The sequence below is a fragment of the Pan troglodytes genome, chromosome 14 (genome assembly GCF_028858775.2).
Source record: "Pan troglodytes isolate AG18354 chromosome 14, NHGRI_mPanTro3-v2.0_pri, whole genome shotgun sequence".
NCBI classification, from domain to species: domain Eukaryota; kingdom Metazoa; phylum Chordata; class Mammalia; order Primates; family Hominidae; genus Pan; species Pan troglodytes.
Window position 1 is genome coordinate 22469482 of NC_072412.2, and position 21233 is coordinate 22490714.

Here is a 21233-nt window from a genome sequence, read left to right on the forward strand (position 1 = left end):
ATCCATGAGGCCTGGGTTAGAAAGTGTGGAAGCATCAAAGAGGAATTGGGGAACACATAATTATGAGTGCCTGGGGTTCGTGTGTAGCTGAGTGAGTGGGAGGTGTGACCTTACCCTCACATGTCTGGATGGCACAGGGTGAGTGAGCACCCACAAAACACCTGCTGAATAGATGAAAGAGCTGGAAGGCAATGGGTCTAGAGCTCAGGTGAAGGGCATAACCTTGGATACAAAAGTGAAACAGAAGGCATGGCAAAGACAAAAATGTCTTAGGGGAAGGGCAAAAACAGGAAGGTGTTCTTCCACAGTGATGCCTGTTTTCCCCGTGGGGTAAGGGGTGAGCAGCCCTTCTGAGAATAATGGCAGAGAAAAGTTTCAGGATATGATTTATCTTCTAGGTTAACTTTGACCATTAAAGTGAGCCATTCGTAAGATGGTCTTTCACAAATCTCACATTTCAGAATGCAAGATTCTTAGGTGGTTAATAACCAAAAGAATACAAGTTTAACCATGAATAGGAAAACTAAATTATTTTGGGCAAGTATTTAAAATCTTAAAGAAGAAACTCTTAAATAATGTATTTGTACATATATTGATATAGGTTAACATATGTTCGACATAATTAATTTTAATAATACAATAGATTTAGACTTAAAAGTTGCAAAGTTTAATCACAGAATCAATCAATACCACTAATGGTAACAAATACCAAGTCTTTAGGTACTTGGTATTGTAGGGTTGACGTGGCATGTGTAAAAATAGAGATTTGGACACTGCTTGTAGTGAACAGTTTATAATAAACTGTTTTAATTCTTCAGGTCCCAAAATGGTAGAAGTCCAGAATCAACAGTTTCAGATCAACTCCAACGACGGCAAGCCACTATTTACTGTAGATGAGAAGGAAGTTGTGGTTGGTGCAGATAAACTTCGAGTAACTGGTATGTACTAACTCGAGAAAAACACAACATTCCATGGAGTACACATCTGCAAAAACACATTGTACTATTGACAAGTTTATGTGGAATCTTTCAAGCAGATAAGAGAGTTTGAATGTGTTGCATTTTCTCCATTGCATTTCTGTTGAACTCCCTCGATGCTCTCCTAGAAGAACAAAATCCTCCCCACAGATCTTGGCCCACCCTTCTTCCACCACAGTTTTACCCTTTGTCCCTTCCTTCCTTCCTTTCTTCCTTCCTTCCTTCCTTCCTTCCTTTCTTCCTTCCTTCCTCCCTTCCTTCTTTTTTTTTTCTTTTTAGACAGAGTCTCGCTCTGTTGCCCAGGCTGGAGTGCAGTAGCACAATCTCGGCTCACTGCAACCTTCGCCTCCTGGGTTCAAGCGATTCTCCTGCCTCAGCCTCCTGAGTAGCTGAGACTACAGGCACCCGCCACCATGCCTGGCTAATTTTTGTATTTTTCGTAGAGGCAGGGTTTCTCCATGTTGGCCAGGCTGGTCTCAAACTCCTGACCTCAAATGATTCACCCACCTTGGCCTCCCAAAGTGCTGGGATTACAGGTGTGAGCCACAACACCCTGCCACCCTTTGTCTTTTTCTAATTGGAGTAACCCACAGACTCATCAAATGTCACTATTATCTGTGCAGTTCAAGTATCTGTTTCCCAAGTTTCTTTTATTCTCATCACATCATGTACTTGAATTCCTCATATTTCTACAAAAAAAAAAAGTTCTCTTTTTGAACTAAAAGTTGAATAGGGGTCTCATAGCACTCATTTTTAAGACTGAGAAGAGAAAATTTTATGAAAAAAATGTTTCAGAACATATTCTAAATTCACTTGCTAAAGACTAGAAGACATAGGCAGACACTTGTTAAATCTATCCCAGTGCCTTTCTGTACTACTGTGAAAACCAATAGCAATGTTATTGTCTCACACAATTCTACCAATACTCCCAAATGAAAAAGAAATAATATTTCCTGGCCAAGGAAGTAGACTCCACCCTATTACAGGCCCTAACAAACTATAAAGATCATAACCTAATGTTGCATACTCTTAAGACAGTAATGTATCTGGTTTTGTTACTAAAATGAAGGACACTAGCGCATTTAATTAACGGAAATTGGTAATTGTCCAACAAAGCACCTTAAGCATCAGAAATGCACTGTTGTGTAGGATAAAGAATATGGGCTGGGTAGACTTGGATTCCATTCCTACCTCTGCAATTACTAGCTGCGTAATTTCAAGCAAGTTAATTTTTGTTTTCTGTTTCCTAACTTCTAAAAGTGAGTTGATAATATCAACTGTACTATCATTGCTGGGTTAAGTGGATTAAATGTGCAAAGGACAGCAGAGTTCTTGGTAGAGTATCATTGTACTGCAGGGCAGTGAAATCTGCAGGGAAAATAGTCTAACAGCTTAGTTCACTTCAAACCCAAGCCCTCCTACTCAGAGAATCAATAAGATGAACTTTTCCTTAGCCCAGGGCTCCTTCCGGGCCATGACATCAATTAGAGGAACAGGTGAGAAAAATTGATAAGCAACTTTATTATTTATTACCTGTATGCATGCATCAGAGCCATCCGGAGGGTTTGTTTAAAATATACTGCTGGGGGCCAGGCAGAGTGGTTCACACCTGTAATCCCAGCACTTTGGGAGGCTGAGGTGGATGGATCGCTTGAGCCCATGAGTTTAAGACCAGCCTGGACAACATGGCGAAACCCCATCTCTACAAAAGAAAAAATACAAAAATTATCCAGGCATAGTGGTGTGTGCCTGTGGTCCCAGCTACTTGGGAGGCTGAGGTGGGAGGATCACCTGAGCCTGGGAGGCAGAGGTTGCAGTGAGCTGAGATTGAGCCACTGCACTCCAGCCTGGGCAACAGAGTGAGACCGTGTCTCAGTAATAATAATAATAATAATAATAATAATAATAATAGTGCTGGGCCTCATCCCCAGAGCTTCTGATTCAGCAGGTCTGAAATGTGACTTGAGAATCTGTGTTTCTAGAAAGTCCCCAGTTGCTGCTGATGCCACAGCTCTGGGGACCACACTTTGAGAACCACTGCTGTGGACTAACATGAATCAGCAGGAGAAACAACAGGTCAGCAACATGTTGACGCTCTCTGTAGAACAGCAGTCCCCAACCATTTTGGCACCAGGGACTGGTTTCATGGAAGAAAATGTTTTCACAGTGTGGGAGATGGTTTTGGGATGAAACTACTCCACCTCAGATCATCAGGTATTAGATTCTCATCAGGAGCACGCAACCTAGATCCCTTACACATACAGTTCACAGTAGGGTTCGCACTCCTATGAGAATCTAATGCCTCTACTGATCTGATAGGAGGCGGAGCTCAGGCAGTAATGCTCGCTGGCCCACTACTCACCTCCTGCTGTGAGGACCAGTTCCTAACAGGCCACACGCCAGTATCCATCTATGGCCCAGGGATCGAGAGTCCCTGCTCTAGAACATGCTTTCAAGTTATCCTTTTAAAGGACAAGTTATAATCTTCTCTTTCATAATTTTTTTGCCTGAGGCACAATTTTCTCCCAAACTCCTCCTCTGCGGTGCAGCTAACTAGAGCAAAATATACCCCACCTCTAATGACTATATGCTTTCCTTGTTATTTTGGTGTTGCAAACATTTCTAGTTCTTATTGCCAGAGACACCATGAACTGTGAGTGTACAGACAGTACAATTTTGAGCAGACCATAACTCTTCTCAATTTTCCAGTATGTTAATGGCTTCCTTACATTTTGTGATTAAAGAAACCAAGAGATTCCATGGTTTTGATGTTTCCCTTCTTGTTTTGTCTCTATCCAAGGTCTGACTCTCTAAACATTGTGTAGTGCAGGCTTTGTCGATCTTAACACTGTTTTTTTGTTTTAAACTTTTACTTTAAGTTCAGGGGTACAAGTGCAGGTTTGTTATATAGGTAACTTGTGTCATGGGGGTTTGTTGTACAGATTATTTCATCACCCAGGTATTAACCCAGATTATTAGTTATTTTTGCTGATCCTCTCCCTCCTCCCATCCTCCACCCTTCAGTAAGCCTCAGTGTGTGTTGTTCTCCTCTATGTGTCCACATGTTCTCATCGTTTAGCTCCCACTTATGGGTAAGAGCATGCAGTATTTGGTTTTCTATTACTGTGCTAGTTTGCTAAGGATAATAGTCTCCAGCTCCATCCGTGTCCCTAGAAGGGCATGCATGATCACATTCTTTTTAATGACTGCATAGTATTCCACATTTTCTTTATCCAGTCTGCTACTGATGAGCATTTACGGTGATTCTATGTCTTTGCTATTGAACCTCAGCATTGTTAACATTTTGGGCTTGATAATGTTTTTGGTGGAGGTTGGGGGAGACTGTCCTGTGCATTGCAGGACATTTAGCGGCATCCTTAGCCATTTAGTGGCATCCTTAGCCAGTGGTCATTCAGGAGCAGGTTGTTCAGTTTCCATGTAGTTGTGTGCTTTTGAGTGAGTTTCTTAATCCTGAGTCCTAATTTGATTGCACTGTGGTCTGAGAGATAGTTTGTTATGATCTCCATTCTTTTGCATTTGCTGAGAAGTGTTTTACTTCCAATTATGTGGTCAATTTTGGAATTAGTGTGATGTGGTGCTGAGAAGAATGTACATTCTGTTGACTTGGGGTGGAGACCTCTGTAGATGTCTATTAGGTCTGCTTGGTCCAGAGCTGAGTTCAAGTCCTGAATATCCTTGTTAATTTTCTGTCTCATTAATGTGTCTAATATTGACAGTGGGATGTTAAAGTCTCCCACTATTATTGAGTGGGAGTCTGAGTCTCTTTGTAGGTCTCTAAGAACTTGCTTTATGAGTCTGGGTGCTCCTGTATTGGGTGCATATATATTTAGGATAGTTAGCTCTTCCTGTTGAATTGATTCCTTTACCATTATGTAATGCTTTTCTTTGTCTTTTTTGATCTTTGTTGGTTTAAAGTCTATTTTATCAGAGACTAGGAATGTAATCCCTGCTTTATCTTTTTTCCTTTGCTTGGCAGCTCTTCCTCCATCCCTTTATTTTGAGCCTGTGTGTGTTTCTGTACATGAGATGTGTCTCCTGAATATAGCCCACCAATGGGTTTTGACTCTATCCAGTTTGCCAGTCTGTGTCTTTTAATTGGGGCATTTAGCCCATTTACATCTAAGGTTAATACTGTTATGTGTGAATTTGATCCTGTCATTATGATGCTAGCTGATCATTTTACCCATTAGTTGATGCAGTTTCTTCGTAGTGTCAATGGTCTTTACAATTTGGTATGCTTTTGCAGTGGCTGGTACCGGTTTTTCCTTTCCACATTTAGTGCTTCCTTCAGGAGCTCTTGTAAGGCAGGCCTGGTGTTGACAAAATCTCTCAGCATTTGCTTATCTGTACAGGATTTTATTTCTCCTTTGCTTATGAAGCTTAGTTTGAAATTCTGGGTTGAAAATTCTTTTCTTTAAGAATGTTGAATATTGGCTCCCACTCTTTTCTGGATTATAGGGTTTCTGCAGAGAGATCCACTGTTAGTCTGATGGGCTTCCCTTTATAGGTAACCCGACCTTTCTCTCTGGCTGCCCTTAACATGTTTTCCTTTATTTCAACCTTGGTGAATCTGACAATTATGTGTCTTGGGGTTGCTCTTCTTGAGGAGTACCTTTGTGGTGTTCTCTCTATTTCCTGAATTTGAATGTTGGCCTGTCTTGCTAGTTTGGGGAAGTTCTCCTGGATAATATCCTGAAGAGTGTTTTCCAACTTGGTTCCATTTTCCCCATCACTTTCAGGTACACTAATCAAATGTAAGTTTGGTCTTTTCACATAGTCCCATATTTCTTGATGGTTTTGTTCATTCCTTTTCATTCTTTTTTCTCTAATCTTGTCTTCATGCTTTATTTGATTAAGTTGATCTTCAATCTCTGATATCCTTTCTTCTGATTGATCAATTCGGCTGTTGATACTTGTGTATGCTTCACAAAGTTCTCATGCTGTGTTTTCAGCTCCATCAGGTCATTTATGTTCCTCTCTAAACTGATTATTCTAGTAGCAACTCCTCTAACCTTTTTTCAAGGTTCTTAGCTTCCTTGCATTGGGTTATAACATGCTCCTTTAGCTCAGACAAGCTTGTTATTACTCACCTTCCGAAGCCTACTTCTGTTCAATTCATCAAACTCATTCTCTGTCCAGTTTTGTTCCCTTGCTGGCAAGGAATTGTGATCCTTTGGAGGAGAAGAGGCATTCTGGTTTTTGGAATTTTCAGCCTTTTTATGCTGGTTTTTCCTTATCTTCCTGGATTTATCTACCTTTGCTCTTTGATGTTGGTGACCTTTGGATGGGGTTTTCATGTAGACGTCCTTTTTGTTGATGTTGATGCTATTCCTTTCTGTTTGTTAGTTTTCCTTCTAACAGTCAGGCCCCTCTGCTGCAGGTCTGCTAGAGTTTGCTGGACGTCCACTCCAGCCCCTGTTTGCCTGGATATCACCAGTGGAGGCTGCAGAACAGCAAAGACTGCTACTTGTTCCTTCCTCTGGAAGTTTCGTCCCAGAGGGGAACCTGCCAGATGCCAGGCGGAGCTCTCCTGTCTGAGGTGTCTGTCGACCCCTGCTGGGAGGTGTCTCCCAGTCAGGAGGCACAGGGGTCAGGGACCCACTTGAGGAGGCAGTCTGTACCTTAGAATAGCTCAAGCGCTGTGCTGGGAGATCCGCTGCTCTCTTCAGAGCTGGCAGGCAGGAACATTTAAGTCTGCTGAAGCTGCACCCACAGCTGCCCCTTCCCCCAGGTGCTGTCCCAGGGAGATGGGAGTTTTATCTATAACTCCCTGACTGGGGCTACTGCCTTTCTTTCAGAGATGCCCTGCCCAGAGAGGAGGAATCTAGAGAGGCTGTCTGGCTACAGCAGCTTTGTCGAGGCTCGGTGGAGATCCACCTAGGTCGACCTTCTCAGCGGCTTTGTTTGCACTGTGAGGGGAAAACTGCTAACTCAAGCCTCAGTAATGGTGGACGCCCCTCCCCTCACCAAGCCCAAGTGTGCCAGGTCAACTTTAGACTGCTGTGTTGGCAGCAAGAATTTCAAGCCAATGGATCTTAGCTTACTAGGCTCCATGGGGATGGGATCCGCTAAGCTAGACCAATTGGCTCCCTGGCTTCAGCCCCCTTTCCAGGAGAATGAATGGTTCTGTCTTGCTGGCATTCCAGGTGCCACTGTGGTATGAAAAAAAACTCCTGCAGCTAGCTCAGTGTCTGTCCAAATGACCACCCAGTTTTGTGCTTGAAATCCAGGGCCCTGGTGGTGTAGGCACCTGAGGGAATCTCCTGGTCTGCAGGTTGCGAAGACCATGGGAAAAGCATAGCGTCTGGGCCGAATAGCACCATCCTTCATGGCACAGTCCTTCACGGCTTCCCTTGGCTAGGCGAGGGAATTCCCCAACCCCTTGCACTTCCCAAGTGAGGCAACACCCCACCCTGCTTTGGGTCACCCTCCGTGGGCTGCACCCACTGTCTAACCAGTACCAATGAGATGAGCCAGGTACCTCAGTTGGAAATGCAGAAATCACCCATCTTCTGCATTAATCTCGCTGGGAGCTGCAGACCGGAGCTGTTCCTGTTTGGCCATCTTGCCAGACACCACCAACCAACAATGGGTAACTTTTTGAGAATTAGACTGAGTTCCAATCCCAGCTGTTCCATTAAGTAAGCACATGACCTCAAATGAATATTTCACCTCTCAGTGCTTTATGCTACAAAGATCTGTAGCCACTGGTCTCTCACCATTACAGGACAGTATACAGAATTCAACAAAGCAGACGCAAATTGATCGTGAAATTAAATTGCATGTCTTGCAAAAGATGTAGGGTTTAGGAAGTCAGAAATGATGAGAAATACTGGAATTGCTGGCAAAGCCACTAACAAAAGACCAGGAAAGTTAGACTTGCCAGCAACTAAAGAAGTGAAAATCAGCCATGATGATGACATGATAGTCATTTCAAAGATCGGTAACCTTAACTTCACAAGATTAATATTCACTCTTGTGATGACTGACAATGCCCATAATTTAACTATTACAGTTGTTCCTCATTATCTTCAGGGGATACGTTCAAAGAGCCCCAGGGGATACCTCAAGCTGCAGATAGTACTAAACCCTATATATGCTGCACTGTGTTTTTTCTTATACATACATACTGTGATAAAGTTCAGTTTATAAATGAGACCCAGTAAGAGATTAACAACAATAGCTCATAATAAAATAAAGCAATTATAAAAATATACTGTAATAAAAGTTGTGTGAATGTCATCTCTCTCTCTCTCTGTCTCAGAATATCTTATTTGACTGTCCTCACCCTTCTTGTGATGATGTGAGATGAGAAAATGCCTACATGATAAGATGACCCGAGGTGAATGATACAGGATTGTATATAGTGCTTAACACTTACGAATTGTTTATTTCTGGAATTTTCCATTTAATATTTTAGGATGGTGGGTAACTGAAACCTCAGAGAGCAAAATTGCAGAAAGCAAAACTGTGATAAGGGGGGACTATTGAATTATGGCTTTATCGCCAATGGTAAACATTTAGTGAACAATGTCCTATTGTGCCACTAGGGTAGGCAGAATTCTAAGGATGCCCCCACTGAGCCCTGTATATTTCCTTCTCCTTTCAGTGTGGATGGAATCTGTAAATATGAGATGTCTCTCCTGTGATTATGTCATTTATATGGCAAGAGGAAGGTAATCTGGGTAGCCCAATCTATCCCATGAGCCCTTTATAACCAGAGAGGTTAATCTGGCTGGGAGTAGAGGGGGAAATCTGGGTAGCCCAATCTATCCCATGAGCCCTTTATAACCAGAGAGGTTAATCTGGCTGGTAGTAGAGGGGGAAGTCAGATAAATTGGAAAAGCAAGAAAAATTCACTGCTGTGTTGCTGAAGGAAGAAAGAGGGGCCATGTGACAAGAAGTGGTGGCCTCTAGAAAGAGAAAGAGGCCCTTGGCTGGCAGCAGGAAACAAGAAATGAGCCTCAGTCTTGCAAGCACAAAGAACTGAATTCTGCCAACACCTGCATGACACAGAAGGTAGAGGCTGGCCCTGGGCTTCCAGACGAGAGCCCTGCCTTGCTGACACCTGTGAGACCCTGAGCACAGAACCTGGTCAGACACTCTGGGTAGGACCTGAAACCAACAGAGCTGTGAGCTAACACATGAGGATCGTTTTAAGTAGCTAAGTTTGCCATAATTCCTAACAGAAATAGAAGACTAAATAGAGCCATCCTACAACTCCAACTATGTTTGAAAAAGTGACACCAAAAAACTTGACTTATTCTTTTTTATTTCATATAATTTCACAGTTTTTTGTTACCATTATGACCAGGGTTTTTTGTTTGTTTGTTTGTTTGTTTGTTTGTTTGTTTGTTTTGTTTTGTTTTGAGACAGCGTCTTGCTCTGTGGCCAGGCTGGGTGTAGTGGCGCGATCTCAGCTCACTGCAACCTTTGCCTCCTGGGTTCAAGCAATTCCCCTGCCTCATCCTCCCGAGTAGCTGAGAATACAGGCGCATGTCACCACCCCCAGCTAATTTTTGAATTTTCAGAAGAGATGGGGTTTCACCATGTTAGCCAGGATGGCCTTGATCTCTTGACCTCGTGATCCGCCCGCCTCAGCCTCCTAAAGTGCTGGGATTACAGGCGTGAGCCACTGCGCCCAGCCAATAAGAATGTTTTTATAAGCTTTAATGCTTCCACACAAATTCCCATAAAAACTTTTCTCCACTACCTGTGATAACAGTTGGGTCCCTATTTCAAGTGGATTGACTCCAGGTAGCCTTTGGAGTTTCTCAGGTCAGCAAACGCAACAGTAGTTGACAGCCAAGGAAAGAGAAGTGATAGGAAAAGAGACGGGCAGCCTCACTCTGAGGACTGGAAAGAAAATTCAATTCTTTGCTTCTTTTCTCCGCCCTTGTCACTTGCACAGCAGCCCATAGCTCTGGTGAAAGGGGAAGATAAGGTGGCTCTCTCCTTAAGATGGTGCACTCGAAACTCCTGACTGCACCAAGTCCTAATCCTGACTCAAATTGCCATTCTTTGAGCAATTAAGACAATTGCTGTTGCTATTATCTTAATCACTCAAATAAGCTAAAACCTCTCTTTAATTCTTAAACAGCTTCCATTTAGATTTTAGTCAACTAGGATACTGAATAATAGTTTTTAAGCGAAATTTATGGAAGCGATTAAACAATTTCACCAGTTCAGTCTGAAACCAATTTAGGCCTTTAAGCAGGCTCATCTTCCTCCCCCACAAAATTAGACACCAAGTGGCCAAAGTTAACATTTCTTTTATTAACCCAAGTTACAGAACATACTATTGGAATAACATCAAAATGTTGTCTTCAAAAAACTATTCTACACCATTGCCAGAACTGACTTCTGGCAGATGACAAATTGTTAGTTTGGCTGCCCTAAGTGTATTTTAGCTCCCTGGCAACAATTTGCTAGGCTCAGTCCATTTCCCAATATTATCTTTAAAAACAGAGTTCTATAATAGTATCCATTTCCCACCACTAATAAGAAAAAATAAGATCTAGCAATAGTCCCAATTCCATTTCTTTATGCCTTCTGTGCAGCTAAGCAAGATCACATAAAGTCAAAAGTGATAGTGTAGAAATGCCAGAGTCACCCATAAAGCCAGTGACAAAAATGGACCTGGAGAACAAAGTGTTCAGCAACTGAAGAAGTGAAAATAAACAAGGATGTTAAGTCGAAAAAGACGTGAAGACAGATATCTGGAAGGTGCTTTTAGGAGTACCATATCCTTCAAACACATACCCAAGGGCACAGAACACTGTCTGATGCAGCACTGCACGCAGCGATCAACGCCGTGCTGCAGTCCATGGTATTTCAGCTGAAAGGAACAAGAGTCCCAATTAAAACAGGCTTAAACTGGAAGGACATGTATTATCTCACGTAGGAAGGCTGGGGAAAGGGTAACTCCAGGTTGTTGATTAATTTAGTAGCCAAGTAATATTTTACGCTACCTTTCTTCTCTGCAAGTATGTTGATATTTCCCTTTTGGGTTGCAAAATGATTCCATCAATTGCAAACATCACTTGCCTCTGCAAAGACTTCTCTAAACATCTATCTATAAGAGGGCCTCAGTGATTTGGCATCATCTTAAGTTACTCTCCCAGCTGAAATTTTTCTCATATTAAATTATTTGAATTTCTTTTGTATGTGGCGTTTGGCTGGATTTATTGTTTATAACATAATTTATTTTGAGTTTTAATGTGGAATTTAAAACATTCACATTCATTGTGATAAGTGCTCGATTTGTCTTATCTGTGCCATATTATTTCATGATTTTTATTTTTTAATCTTACCAGGTTTGAATCTGAAAAAAGCCTGGTATAAAGGGAGATAGAGTGGGACCAGATTATGCAGGGATTTGCTGGCCATTTTAAGAATTTAGGATTTGTTTTAGTTCAATGGGGAGGCATTGAATTGTTTTGAACAGGGTACTCCTTGATTCATTATACATCTTAAGATCAATCCAACCATTACAAAGGAGGTTGGAGGAAAGAATGGAGGCAGTAAGACCAGTTAGGAGGATGTCAATTGTAGTACACGTAATCAGCGAAGGTGACCTGGATTGGGTGGTAGCAATGGTCAGAGAGGGAAGTGAATTACTCCAGTTTAAGATCTGACAGCTACAGACTTGCCTATGAATCGGGTGTATGGCAGGCAGCCAGGAGGAGACTCAAAGATGATATTTGTTTTGGTTGATGGCATTACTCTCTGGGTAACGGAGAGGCCTGAGGAGGAGGAGAATTCATTTGCAGGGCAGACAGCATCAACAGTTAATATTTTAGACACGTAAATTGAAGATAATCTGGGAAAACTGCCAAGTGCTTGTCATGTCAGCTATTGGGCATGTGAGTTAGCTACTGCTTAGAGCAGAAGTCTAGACTAGAGATAAATGTGGGTGTCATCAACCAACTGAGCTCCAAAAAATGCCAACAGTAGAGACCAAGTAAAGGCAGAGCAGCCACCAAAGGAGAATAAGGGACAGACAATGTGGTGGGAGGGATATTACGATAATCATTTTTCTGGTGTCAAGAGAGACTATTTTCTCAGAATTTGGACCCAGGAGAGAGGACAGAAATTGTCATTGGATTTATTATTACGGAAGTTATTGCTATCTTAAGGAGAGCATTTTTCATTGGAGTAATAAAGGCAAAAGGCAGGTTGAAGTGGTTACAAAGTGAATAGGACGGGAGGCAATAGAGGCATTATGTGGTGACATTAAGCGGAAGTTTGGCTGAACAAGAGAAATGGAATTTTTTTGGCATCACTTGAAAAGACCGTATCAGTCCATAAATGCTCAATGAATGTGTAGAATGAATCTTAACAAATAGTTATCAGTGTTGATACAAAAATGAATGCATGTCTGAGATATATAATATATTACTGTCTGAACAGAAATATTAATATTGAATTCAATGTATTTCTATAACTGAAGGAACCTAGAAACAGCAGTATGTTGCAAAGAATGGAGCAACTTAGAGTTATTTGCCATTCAGTTGCTGAGCTCTGTCCAAGAGCACCCTGATTGCTGGGCTCTGTACCATGATCTTTTCAACTGCCTTCATGACCATCTCAATCCATCTTGCACCACAGTCTTATTACAGATCTTCATGTGAGCATCATTCATCATATAATGCTCTAGGATCCAGAAGGGAAGAATGGTGTTGTTTGAGTACTACTCCTTCACAGTAGAATTGGACAAACCATTTACCATGTCTAATCTCAATGACATATTCTAAAAATAAAAAAGTTAACATTATTAGACTAGGCTTTCTTTTATTTTCCTTTTTATTTATACTTTCCTGTATAAATAATGCATATTATACAGGGTCATTTTAATGCATGATTTATATAATGATAGTTTATAGTAGAACTTTTTTCCTGTCTAAAATTTTAGATTATATGACTTCAAATAATATGTTTCATTTTCCACAAAGAAGAGGTATTATACCAATTATATTTCTTATATCATCTTGATTGTGAATATTTAAATGAATGCAAACATAAAGAAAATGCAATTAAATTGAAGATCAACAACCATTTCCTGAGAATCATTTTATGAAACCATTTAGGAAAATTCATTTTATTATACACAAATAGGTTCTGAGGAGCATTTAACTTTGAGGCTGAATAGTGATGATATAATCAAGAGCATATAATTTGGACATTTATCATTTCAATGTAGAGAAACTGCTGCTCTTATTTAAAGATAATACATATCAGTTTATAGATTTTATATCTCCCTGTAAGTACATTACCATAATCATATGTCAATATAATATCACTAATTATAGTTACATTAGAAGGTAAGTAATTGGCATGCATTTAAAAACTAATTACTGAGTTTTATTGCCACTGAAACTCTTTGAATAAATTCAGCTATTGGGGGAAAAGAATTGAAGCTGCTGTGAAAGTTAATTATATGAAATGGGTCATTTTTTCATACCCAAGTAAATCGAGGGGCTGGGGAAAAGCACTCAGGGCATGTTGCACCTTTTTCAAGAACTGAGTTTTCCTCAAACCTAGCTGCTGAAATGGCCTGCTGTCACCCTAAGACCAGTGTTACCTAGTAAATGCTGAAACAACCTGCCGTGACACCAAGAGTTCTACCTGCTGCCCTCACTCACCAATCAGAGCTTGCCAGCTCCCAAAAGCTTCTCTAGTGCCAATGAGCCTTCTTTCAAAACAATACATAACATTTCTTTCTTTCTTTCTTTCTTTTTTTTTTTTTTGAGATAGAGTCTTACTTTGTTGTCCAGGCTAGAGTGCAATGGTACGATCTTGGCTCACTGCAACCTCTGCCTCCCAGGTTCAAATGATTCTCATGCCTCAGCCTCCAGAATAGCTGGGATTACAGGCGTGCACCACCACACCTGGCTAATTTTTGTATTTTTAGTAGAGACGGGATTTGATCATGTTGGCCAGGCTGGTCTCGAAATCCTGGCCTCGAGTGATCTGCCTGCCTTGGCCTCCCAGAGTGCTGGGATTACCGGCGTGAGCCACTGCGCCCACCGACGTTTCTCTTTCTAATAAAACTCCCAACTTTCTCTTTGTTCTTTGGACGATATGCCCCAAATTGCAATTCTGTGATTGCCCCAAAAATCATTTAATTTAGAGATTCATCTCTGTATTTATTTTGACCCAACACTGTGCTCAAATAAAAATTGCCTATGGAAGTGGAATAGATTGCAGTCTCCAGTTTTGTTTTACAAGGGTATGTGTTATAGAAAGTTAAATGTGTTGACTTTTTTTCTCAGTCGTAATATCATCTTGTTTATATAAAAATAGAGAAAATAATTACAGAAAACTTTATGCCCACATTCCTTTTGTTTTTATATCTTAGTTATGGAAAGAAATCATTATTTTTTGATGATTCATAAAGCTCACTCTAGGTTCGTGATAACAAAGCATTACTTGGGTTTCAAACAATGCTACATAAACCACAGTAAATATACTTATATAAAATTAAGCATAGCTCTGCTTGTCTTCTTGGGAATTGACTTGAGGTGTATTAAAATTTACATTTTCTATTTTGCAAATCAGAAGAAGCAAGGAGGAAAGAAAAGGATAAAATGAATATGTATCATTATACAAATTAGTATGTTAAATTATTTTCCTCTCTATGCCAAGCAGGAAATGTTGGCAACACATCAGCAAACCAGACATTGTACTCTAAAATTTGACAGGCAACATTTATTGTGGAAACTCCAGTGGTTGGTATAGCCTAACTTTACGTAATGATCTCCATTATCGTTTAGGTTTGCTTAAGTGGTATTTTAAGAAAATGTGACTTGTTACAGCATACACGAAGATCTGTTTCTTATCTGAGTGTAATTTACATAAATTATAATTTTCATGAAACATTAACCTTCACTTTTGTGTGTTCCTTTATTTCAGTTGATTATAGTTTTTATGTAAATCATCCTACTAAATCTGTTTGTAATTTTAAAATTTCACTTTGTTCTGATTTAAGTCTGTTTTGCTTTTGTGCCACAAGCTATTATTTCTTGGATAAGGGCTTTTTTCCAGTGTGGGTTTTTATCATATCTTCATATTTAAATAAAATTACTAAGGAAGTAGTAATTATAATAACAAAGCTAATATAGCCAGTAATACTGTGGAGAAAATGTGAAGGTACTGTGAACTGTAGGGCTGGCTGGGCGCGGTGGCTCACGCCTATAATCCCAGCACTTTAGGAAGGCCGAGGAAGACAGATCACCGGAGGTCAGGTGTTTGAGACCAGACTGGCCAACATGTTGAAACCCTGTCTCTACTAAAAATACAAAATATTAGCTGGGTGTGGTGGTGGGCACCTGTAGTCCCAGCTACTCAGGAGGCTGAGGCAGGAGAATTGCTTGAACTGGGAGGCGGAGATTGCAGTGAGCGGAGATCTTGCCACTGCCCTTCAGCCTGGGTGACAGAGTGAGATTCCGTCTTAAAAAAAAAAAAAAAAAATTAGTAAGGGCTGCTCAAAAGATCTTTTGCCCAGGATGAGGATTTCTCAACACAGAGGCTGGGAAACCTTTACCCAGGCAATTTTTCTTCAGTGTCCAATATTGAAACTAGTACAAGGGTTGATTTAAAAATAAACCTTGTAATTGTTTCATTATAGAAGCTCCTCAACTTGCAATGGCTTGCCTTCTACAAAGCCATGGCAAGTCGGGGACCCTCTGTATTTCCTAAAGAGGAAAGTGCACAGTGTTAGGATGAATCCTGAGATTCCTGTGGAACCACAAGGGAGAGAAAAACTCTTTGCAAGCGGCAGCCACAGCCTCTTAAGCCAAGGGTAGGACCTGAGCCAGAGGTGGGACCCTAGGCAGGGCAGGGCCTAAGATAGGCATGAGCAACCTGGGGAAATCATGATGCACATATATAAGCAATGTGGTGCTGCTTATATCTGTGAATATGCCCATAAAATTCAAGAGGATATAGATTTAAATATAATGTGAAAGATACATTTGTATTCCATGTAGAATTCGTTGCTTCCAGTGAATTGGATTATTTGTTTATTCCTGGACACTCAGCACATTTTCCTGCTCCTGGACTGCTGCTGTTTTTGAAATTCTTGCTCTCAATCTCCATGTGTTCATAAAAGTTTATTTAAGGTTCAGACCCACTTCATTTTCCTATATGAAAATAGGAAATAGTCCCTGATGCCTTAAAGTAATTCTTCCCCATTGATGACCCTCCAAATAATTTTGTTGCACTTTGCTACTGGCACATTACTTTCTATCACATATTGTTATTTATGTATGAAAACCCCTATAGCATATAGATTAAACGTGTGGGCTCTGAATTCAAATTACAGCCTTGCCACTTCTCAGCTGTGGAACTCTAGGCACGTTAATTAACCTTTCTCTTCCTCAGCTTCCTCATGGGTAAATAGGAAAATACTACCTGCGTTGCAGGGGTCTGAGTATTAAACAAGTTAGGATACATCAAAGAGCATGTCACTTTCACCTGTGTTTTTCTGCACCCCAGCTGACACAGGGCCTTGCATATAATTAGGTTCTCAGACTCATCAAACAACTGGGAACATACTGATTTCTAGGAATTAGAAGGTTCATTTTAAATATTTAAAGCTTTTAATTTTTCTGTAAATATCCTGACTACCTTAGAAACAAATAATACAAGATACAATTTTTATACATAAAATCTAGAGAATTAGTTAAATTACTATTACTTAAAATATATGGGTGTATGCAATTTTCAGAAGGACTTTTTTTCTTTTTTGATTTGAAGACTAATATTGCTTTCTAGTTTTAAAATAAGCCTGCTAATTTGTAATTGCTTTGAAAAACATATTTTGTTTATAGGAACATAATGAAATTGTGATAGCCTCAGAAAAGTAGGGAAAGAGTTGGGCCTATTTTTCTACCTGTAACTCAAACATCTGCAAAAATTCTGCAAGAAAGAACAAAATCCGTATGTTCTTTAATATCTAGGCTAAATGTTTATTTTGTTTGGTGTCACTTATTTTACTTCTGCTCCTGATACATCTTTGTTTTTTGTTTAGGGCCTGAAGGGGCTCTTTTTGAACATTCAGTGGAGACACCCCTTGTCAGAGCCGACCTGTTTCAAGACCTTAGGTAAGAATTTTTGTTCAAATATTAACAACCTCTCCTGTAGAAGACAAGAGGGTATGTGCTGGAATAATGTTAGCAGTGACTACTTCCTGACTGTTTCTTATTTCATCAGTTGCCTTTATTTTCAAGACTTTCCGCTTATAACTAGATAGTATTTATTAAAATCCAAAGGAGGTCAAAAAGTCCTACTGACTCCACACTTGGTGCCTGTTCACAGCCTCCTCCTTCCTCCTCCTCCTTCCTCTCCAATCTGCCTCTCACACTGGTATCAAAATGACTTTGCTAAATGCAAGCTGGTTAAAATGCTTCATCGCTCCCACATCACATCAGCCATAGGAAAATCCTAAGTGCTCCACTGGGCACCCACAGCCCTTCATAGTCTGGGCTGTGACCGGCGGGACCTCCTCCCCTACCCTGTCACCCAGACATGAGTGACTGCCATATCCTCGCCCACCCATCCCACGCCATCCCCTCTGTGCTTTTGCACTGACTGTTGCATCTTCCTGGGGTGTCCCCCTCCCCGAGGAGACCTCATGAATGTCTGCTCATCCCTCAAGTGTTAATTGAGATGCTACAGGTTTATGATTCATATATTTTACAAACCTATTATTTTCTCTTGAAAAGTGTCAGCATAAGTTTCCTGAAGTTTTTTACAATTCTTAACACAAAGCATGTGCATATATATATTACATTATCCATCTCTACACTATCTGCAAACAAGGCAAAACCTTTGCACCTTTTAGTGGAAGACAAAGGTCCCCTATGTGGCCGTGAAATGTGCAAAAGGCACTCTTGAAAATGTCAGTTTACTTTAAATTTTTAAAAGATATATGCACTATTAGTAGCGAAAATAACATTATAAAAACCAAGTGCACAATAAATCCATATTTGCAAAATAGTTGGAAACATTTGGTGTATCTCTTTTTTAATTTGTAGTAACATGCACATAACATAAAATTCACCATCTTAACCATTTTTAGTGTACAGTTCAGTAGTCTTCAGTACATTCATATTACTTCATGGTCATTACCACCATCCATCTCCAGAACTCATTTTATCTCGCAAAACTGAAACCCTGTATCCATTTAACAAGTCCCGATTCCCTGCTCCCGGTCACCCCTGGCACTCACCATTCTACTTTCTGTCTCTGTGGATTTGACTAATCTGGGTGCCTCTCATATGAGCGAAATAATACAGTTTTTTCCTTTTGTGCCTAGTTTATCAGACTTAGCATACTTTCCTCACCCTTTGGTATATCTGTACATAATACCCTGAATATATAAAAATCACCCAGTTCCATACATAAATTTATTATTTTTTACAGAATCTTTGTGTCTATGTGTATTTTACCTTACCACTAGGCTACTGAATGTCATTTACACCTATAACTATTCATTCCAATAATATATTTGTATTTTATAACAAAACCAAATAATATTTTAAATGGTCTTAAAGTTGATGCTATCACTTAAAATCACATTTAGAATTTAAACTTGAAGTGAATGCAGGACAATTAATATATTTTAATAAATTATGTATAATAGGGAATACAAGATACAGTAGGAATCCCAGCTTTACACAGACAAGCCGGCTGACCATGGCCAAACTAACCTTTCCAGACTATTTTTTCTCATATTAAACATTCCTGATAGTAATCCTTACCTCAGAGTATTCTAGGAAAGATTTAATAAGATATTATGTTAAAAGCATTTTGTAAACTGAAAAGTCAAACACAGACAATCTTTTATTTATTTTTTTTTTTTGAGACGGAATTTTGCTCTTGTTTGCCGAGACCAGCTTGGTCAGGGAGACCCTAACCCAGCAGTGCTAGAGGAATTAAAGACACATACACAGAAATATAGAGGTGTGAAGTGGGAAATCAGGGGTCTCACAGCCTTCAGAGCTGACAGCCCCGAACAGAGACTTACTCACATATTTATTAACAGCAAGCCAGTCATTAGCATGGTTTCTATAGATATTAGATTAACAAAAAGTATCCCTTACAGGAAACAAAGGGATAGGCTGAAATAAAGGGATGGTTGGGCTAGTTATCTGCAGCAGGAGCATGTCCTTAAGGCACAGATTGCTCATGCTATTGTTTGTGGTTTAAGAACGCCTTTAAGCGGTTTTCTGCCCTGGGTGGGCCAGGTGTTCCTTGCCCTCATTCTGGTAAACCCACAACCTTCCAGCGTGGGCGTTATGGCCATCATGAACATGTCACAGTGTTGCAGAGATTTTGCTTATGGCCAGTTTAAGGCCAGATTTTGGGGGGCCTGTTCCCAACATTGTTGCCTAGGCTGGAGTGCAATGGCACACTCTCGGCTTACTGCAACCTCTGCCTCCCGGATTCAAGCGATTCTCCTGCCTCAGCCTCCTGAGTAGCTGGGATTACAGGTGCCCACGACCACACCTGGCTAATTTTTGTATTTTTAGTAGAGACGGGGTTTCATCATGTTGGTCAGGCTGGTCTTGAACTCCTGAGCTCAGGTGATCTGCCCACCTTGGCCTCCCAAAGTGCTGGGATTACAGGCATGAGCCACCGCGGCCGGCCAACAATCACTTTTTAAATTGTTATTATACAGCTGGCCATGGTGGCTCACACCTGTAATCCCAGCACTTTGGGAGGCCGAGGCAGGTGGATCACCTGAGGTCAGGAGTTTGAGACCACCCTGGCCAATGTGATGAAACTCCATCTCTACTAAAAATACAAAAATTAGCCAGGCGTGGTGGCACATGCCTGTAATCCCAGCTACTCAGAAGGCTGAGGCATGAGAATTGCTTGAACCTGGGAGGCAGAGGTTGCAGTGAGCCAAGACCATGCCACTGCACTTCAGCCTGGGCGACAGAGCCAGACTCCGTCTTTTTATCAAGGGAAAAAAAATTGTTATTATACTACATAGATATTCTCCCTAAATAATAAAGGATTAGGAAAAGCAGCATTTTTTATATATTTAATGTCCAATTAAATATTCATCAAAAGCAAATAGGAGTTCAATTTATCTTACCCACAAAGTGAACATTTGTAACATAAAAATAGATTGTGACTATAATTAAATTATAACAAGGTTTAATTTTGAAAATGGATAAAAAGATTAACATTAAAGAATTTTTATAGAGAAGAAAAACATTTTATTTTCCTACGTTAGAAAAATGATTCAGATCTGTGGAAATAATCCCATTAAAGCCAATTTAAAATTATAAAATAATATAGATTGTAGAAATGCCAAAACACTTTTAAAGTAAATGTCAGTTTAAAAAATATATAGATCTCAATTAAATAATTCATCTCATGTTATCCCATTAAATCTTCTCACTGTATATACGGCAGGCTCTTACTGAAAAAGAAACGGCACAAGAGTATTCTTTTGCTTTCTAAAAGGCGGTACTGAGGAAGGATTGAGCAACTCGAGTGTTAAAACCAAGGCAATTGAAAAAAATAACAAAACTGCAAGGAAATGCTCGAGGAGTGTGGTGAGGATGGGAGGTGGGAACTAACATTCACTGAATGCTTTTGACTGCCAGGAACTGTGCTCGGTGCTGTCACAGAATTTGTTTCATTTAATTATGAAGTGATTGGCAATTTTATCCCCATTTTATAAAGGCAGAAACTCAGATCTAGATAGTTCCACGTTGTAAGTCACAAAACTAAAAAGGTAGCCACTCATAATCGAATCCAGCTTTGACTCCAGAGCCCATGTACATCCAGTTTGCTGTCTCCACCACCCAGCGGATCCTTGAGAGATTGATTCTTTGATTTACGCTGAGATGCCTCTGACTGATTATATGATGGTCATATCTTCTTCTTCTGCAACTTCTTGCCATAAACTGTGTTCCACTTTTTATTTCTGGTTCCAGCAGCATTACTATTCCTGGCCTGATTACAGTAAAAAGATTCTGGAATATCTTAGTTGGCATATATATATATATATGTATATATATATATATATATATATATGTTTTTTTTTTTTTTTTTTTTTTTTTTTTTTTTGGTCGGAGTCTCACTCTGTCCCCAGGCTGGAGTGCAGTGGCGCGATCTTGGCTCACTGCAAGCTCCACCTCCCAGGTTCACACCATTCTCCTGCCTCAGCCTCCTGAGTAGCTGAGACTACAGGTGCCTGCCACCATGCCTGGC

General features: G+C 40.3%; 1 protein-coding gene across 6 annotated transcripts in view; it reads left to right on the top strand.

Annotated features, from left to right (window-relative positions):
- SGCG (sarcoglycan gamma) overlaps positions 1–21233 on the top strand; it is a 166236-nt gene that overhangs the window by 120037 nt on the left and 24966 nt on the right. For all 6 annotated transcript variants that reach the window (XM_009426723.4, XM_009426721.4, XM_054665082.2 and 3 more), the window contains 2 exons: positions 819–938; positions 17032–17104. In XM_009426723.4, the coding sequence (XP_009424998.3) occupies positions 819–938; positions 17032–17104 (193 nt within the window). The remainder of the gene's footprint in view (positions 1–818; positions 939–17031; positions 17105–21233) is intronic.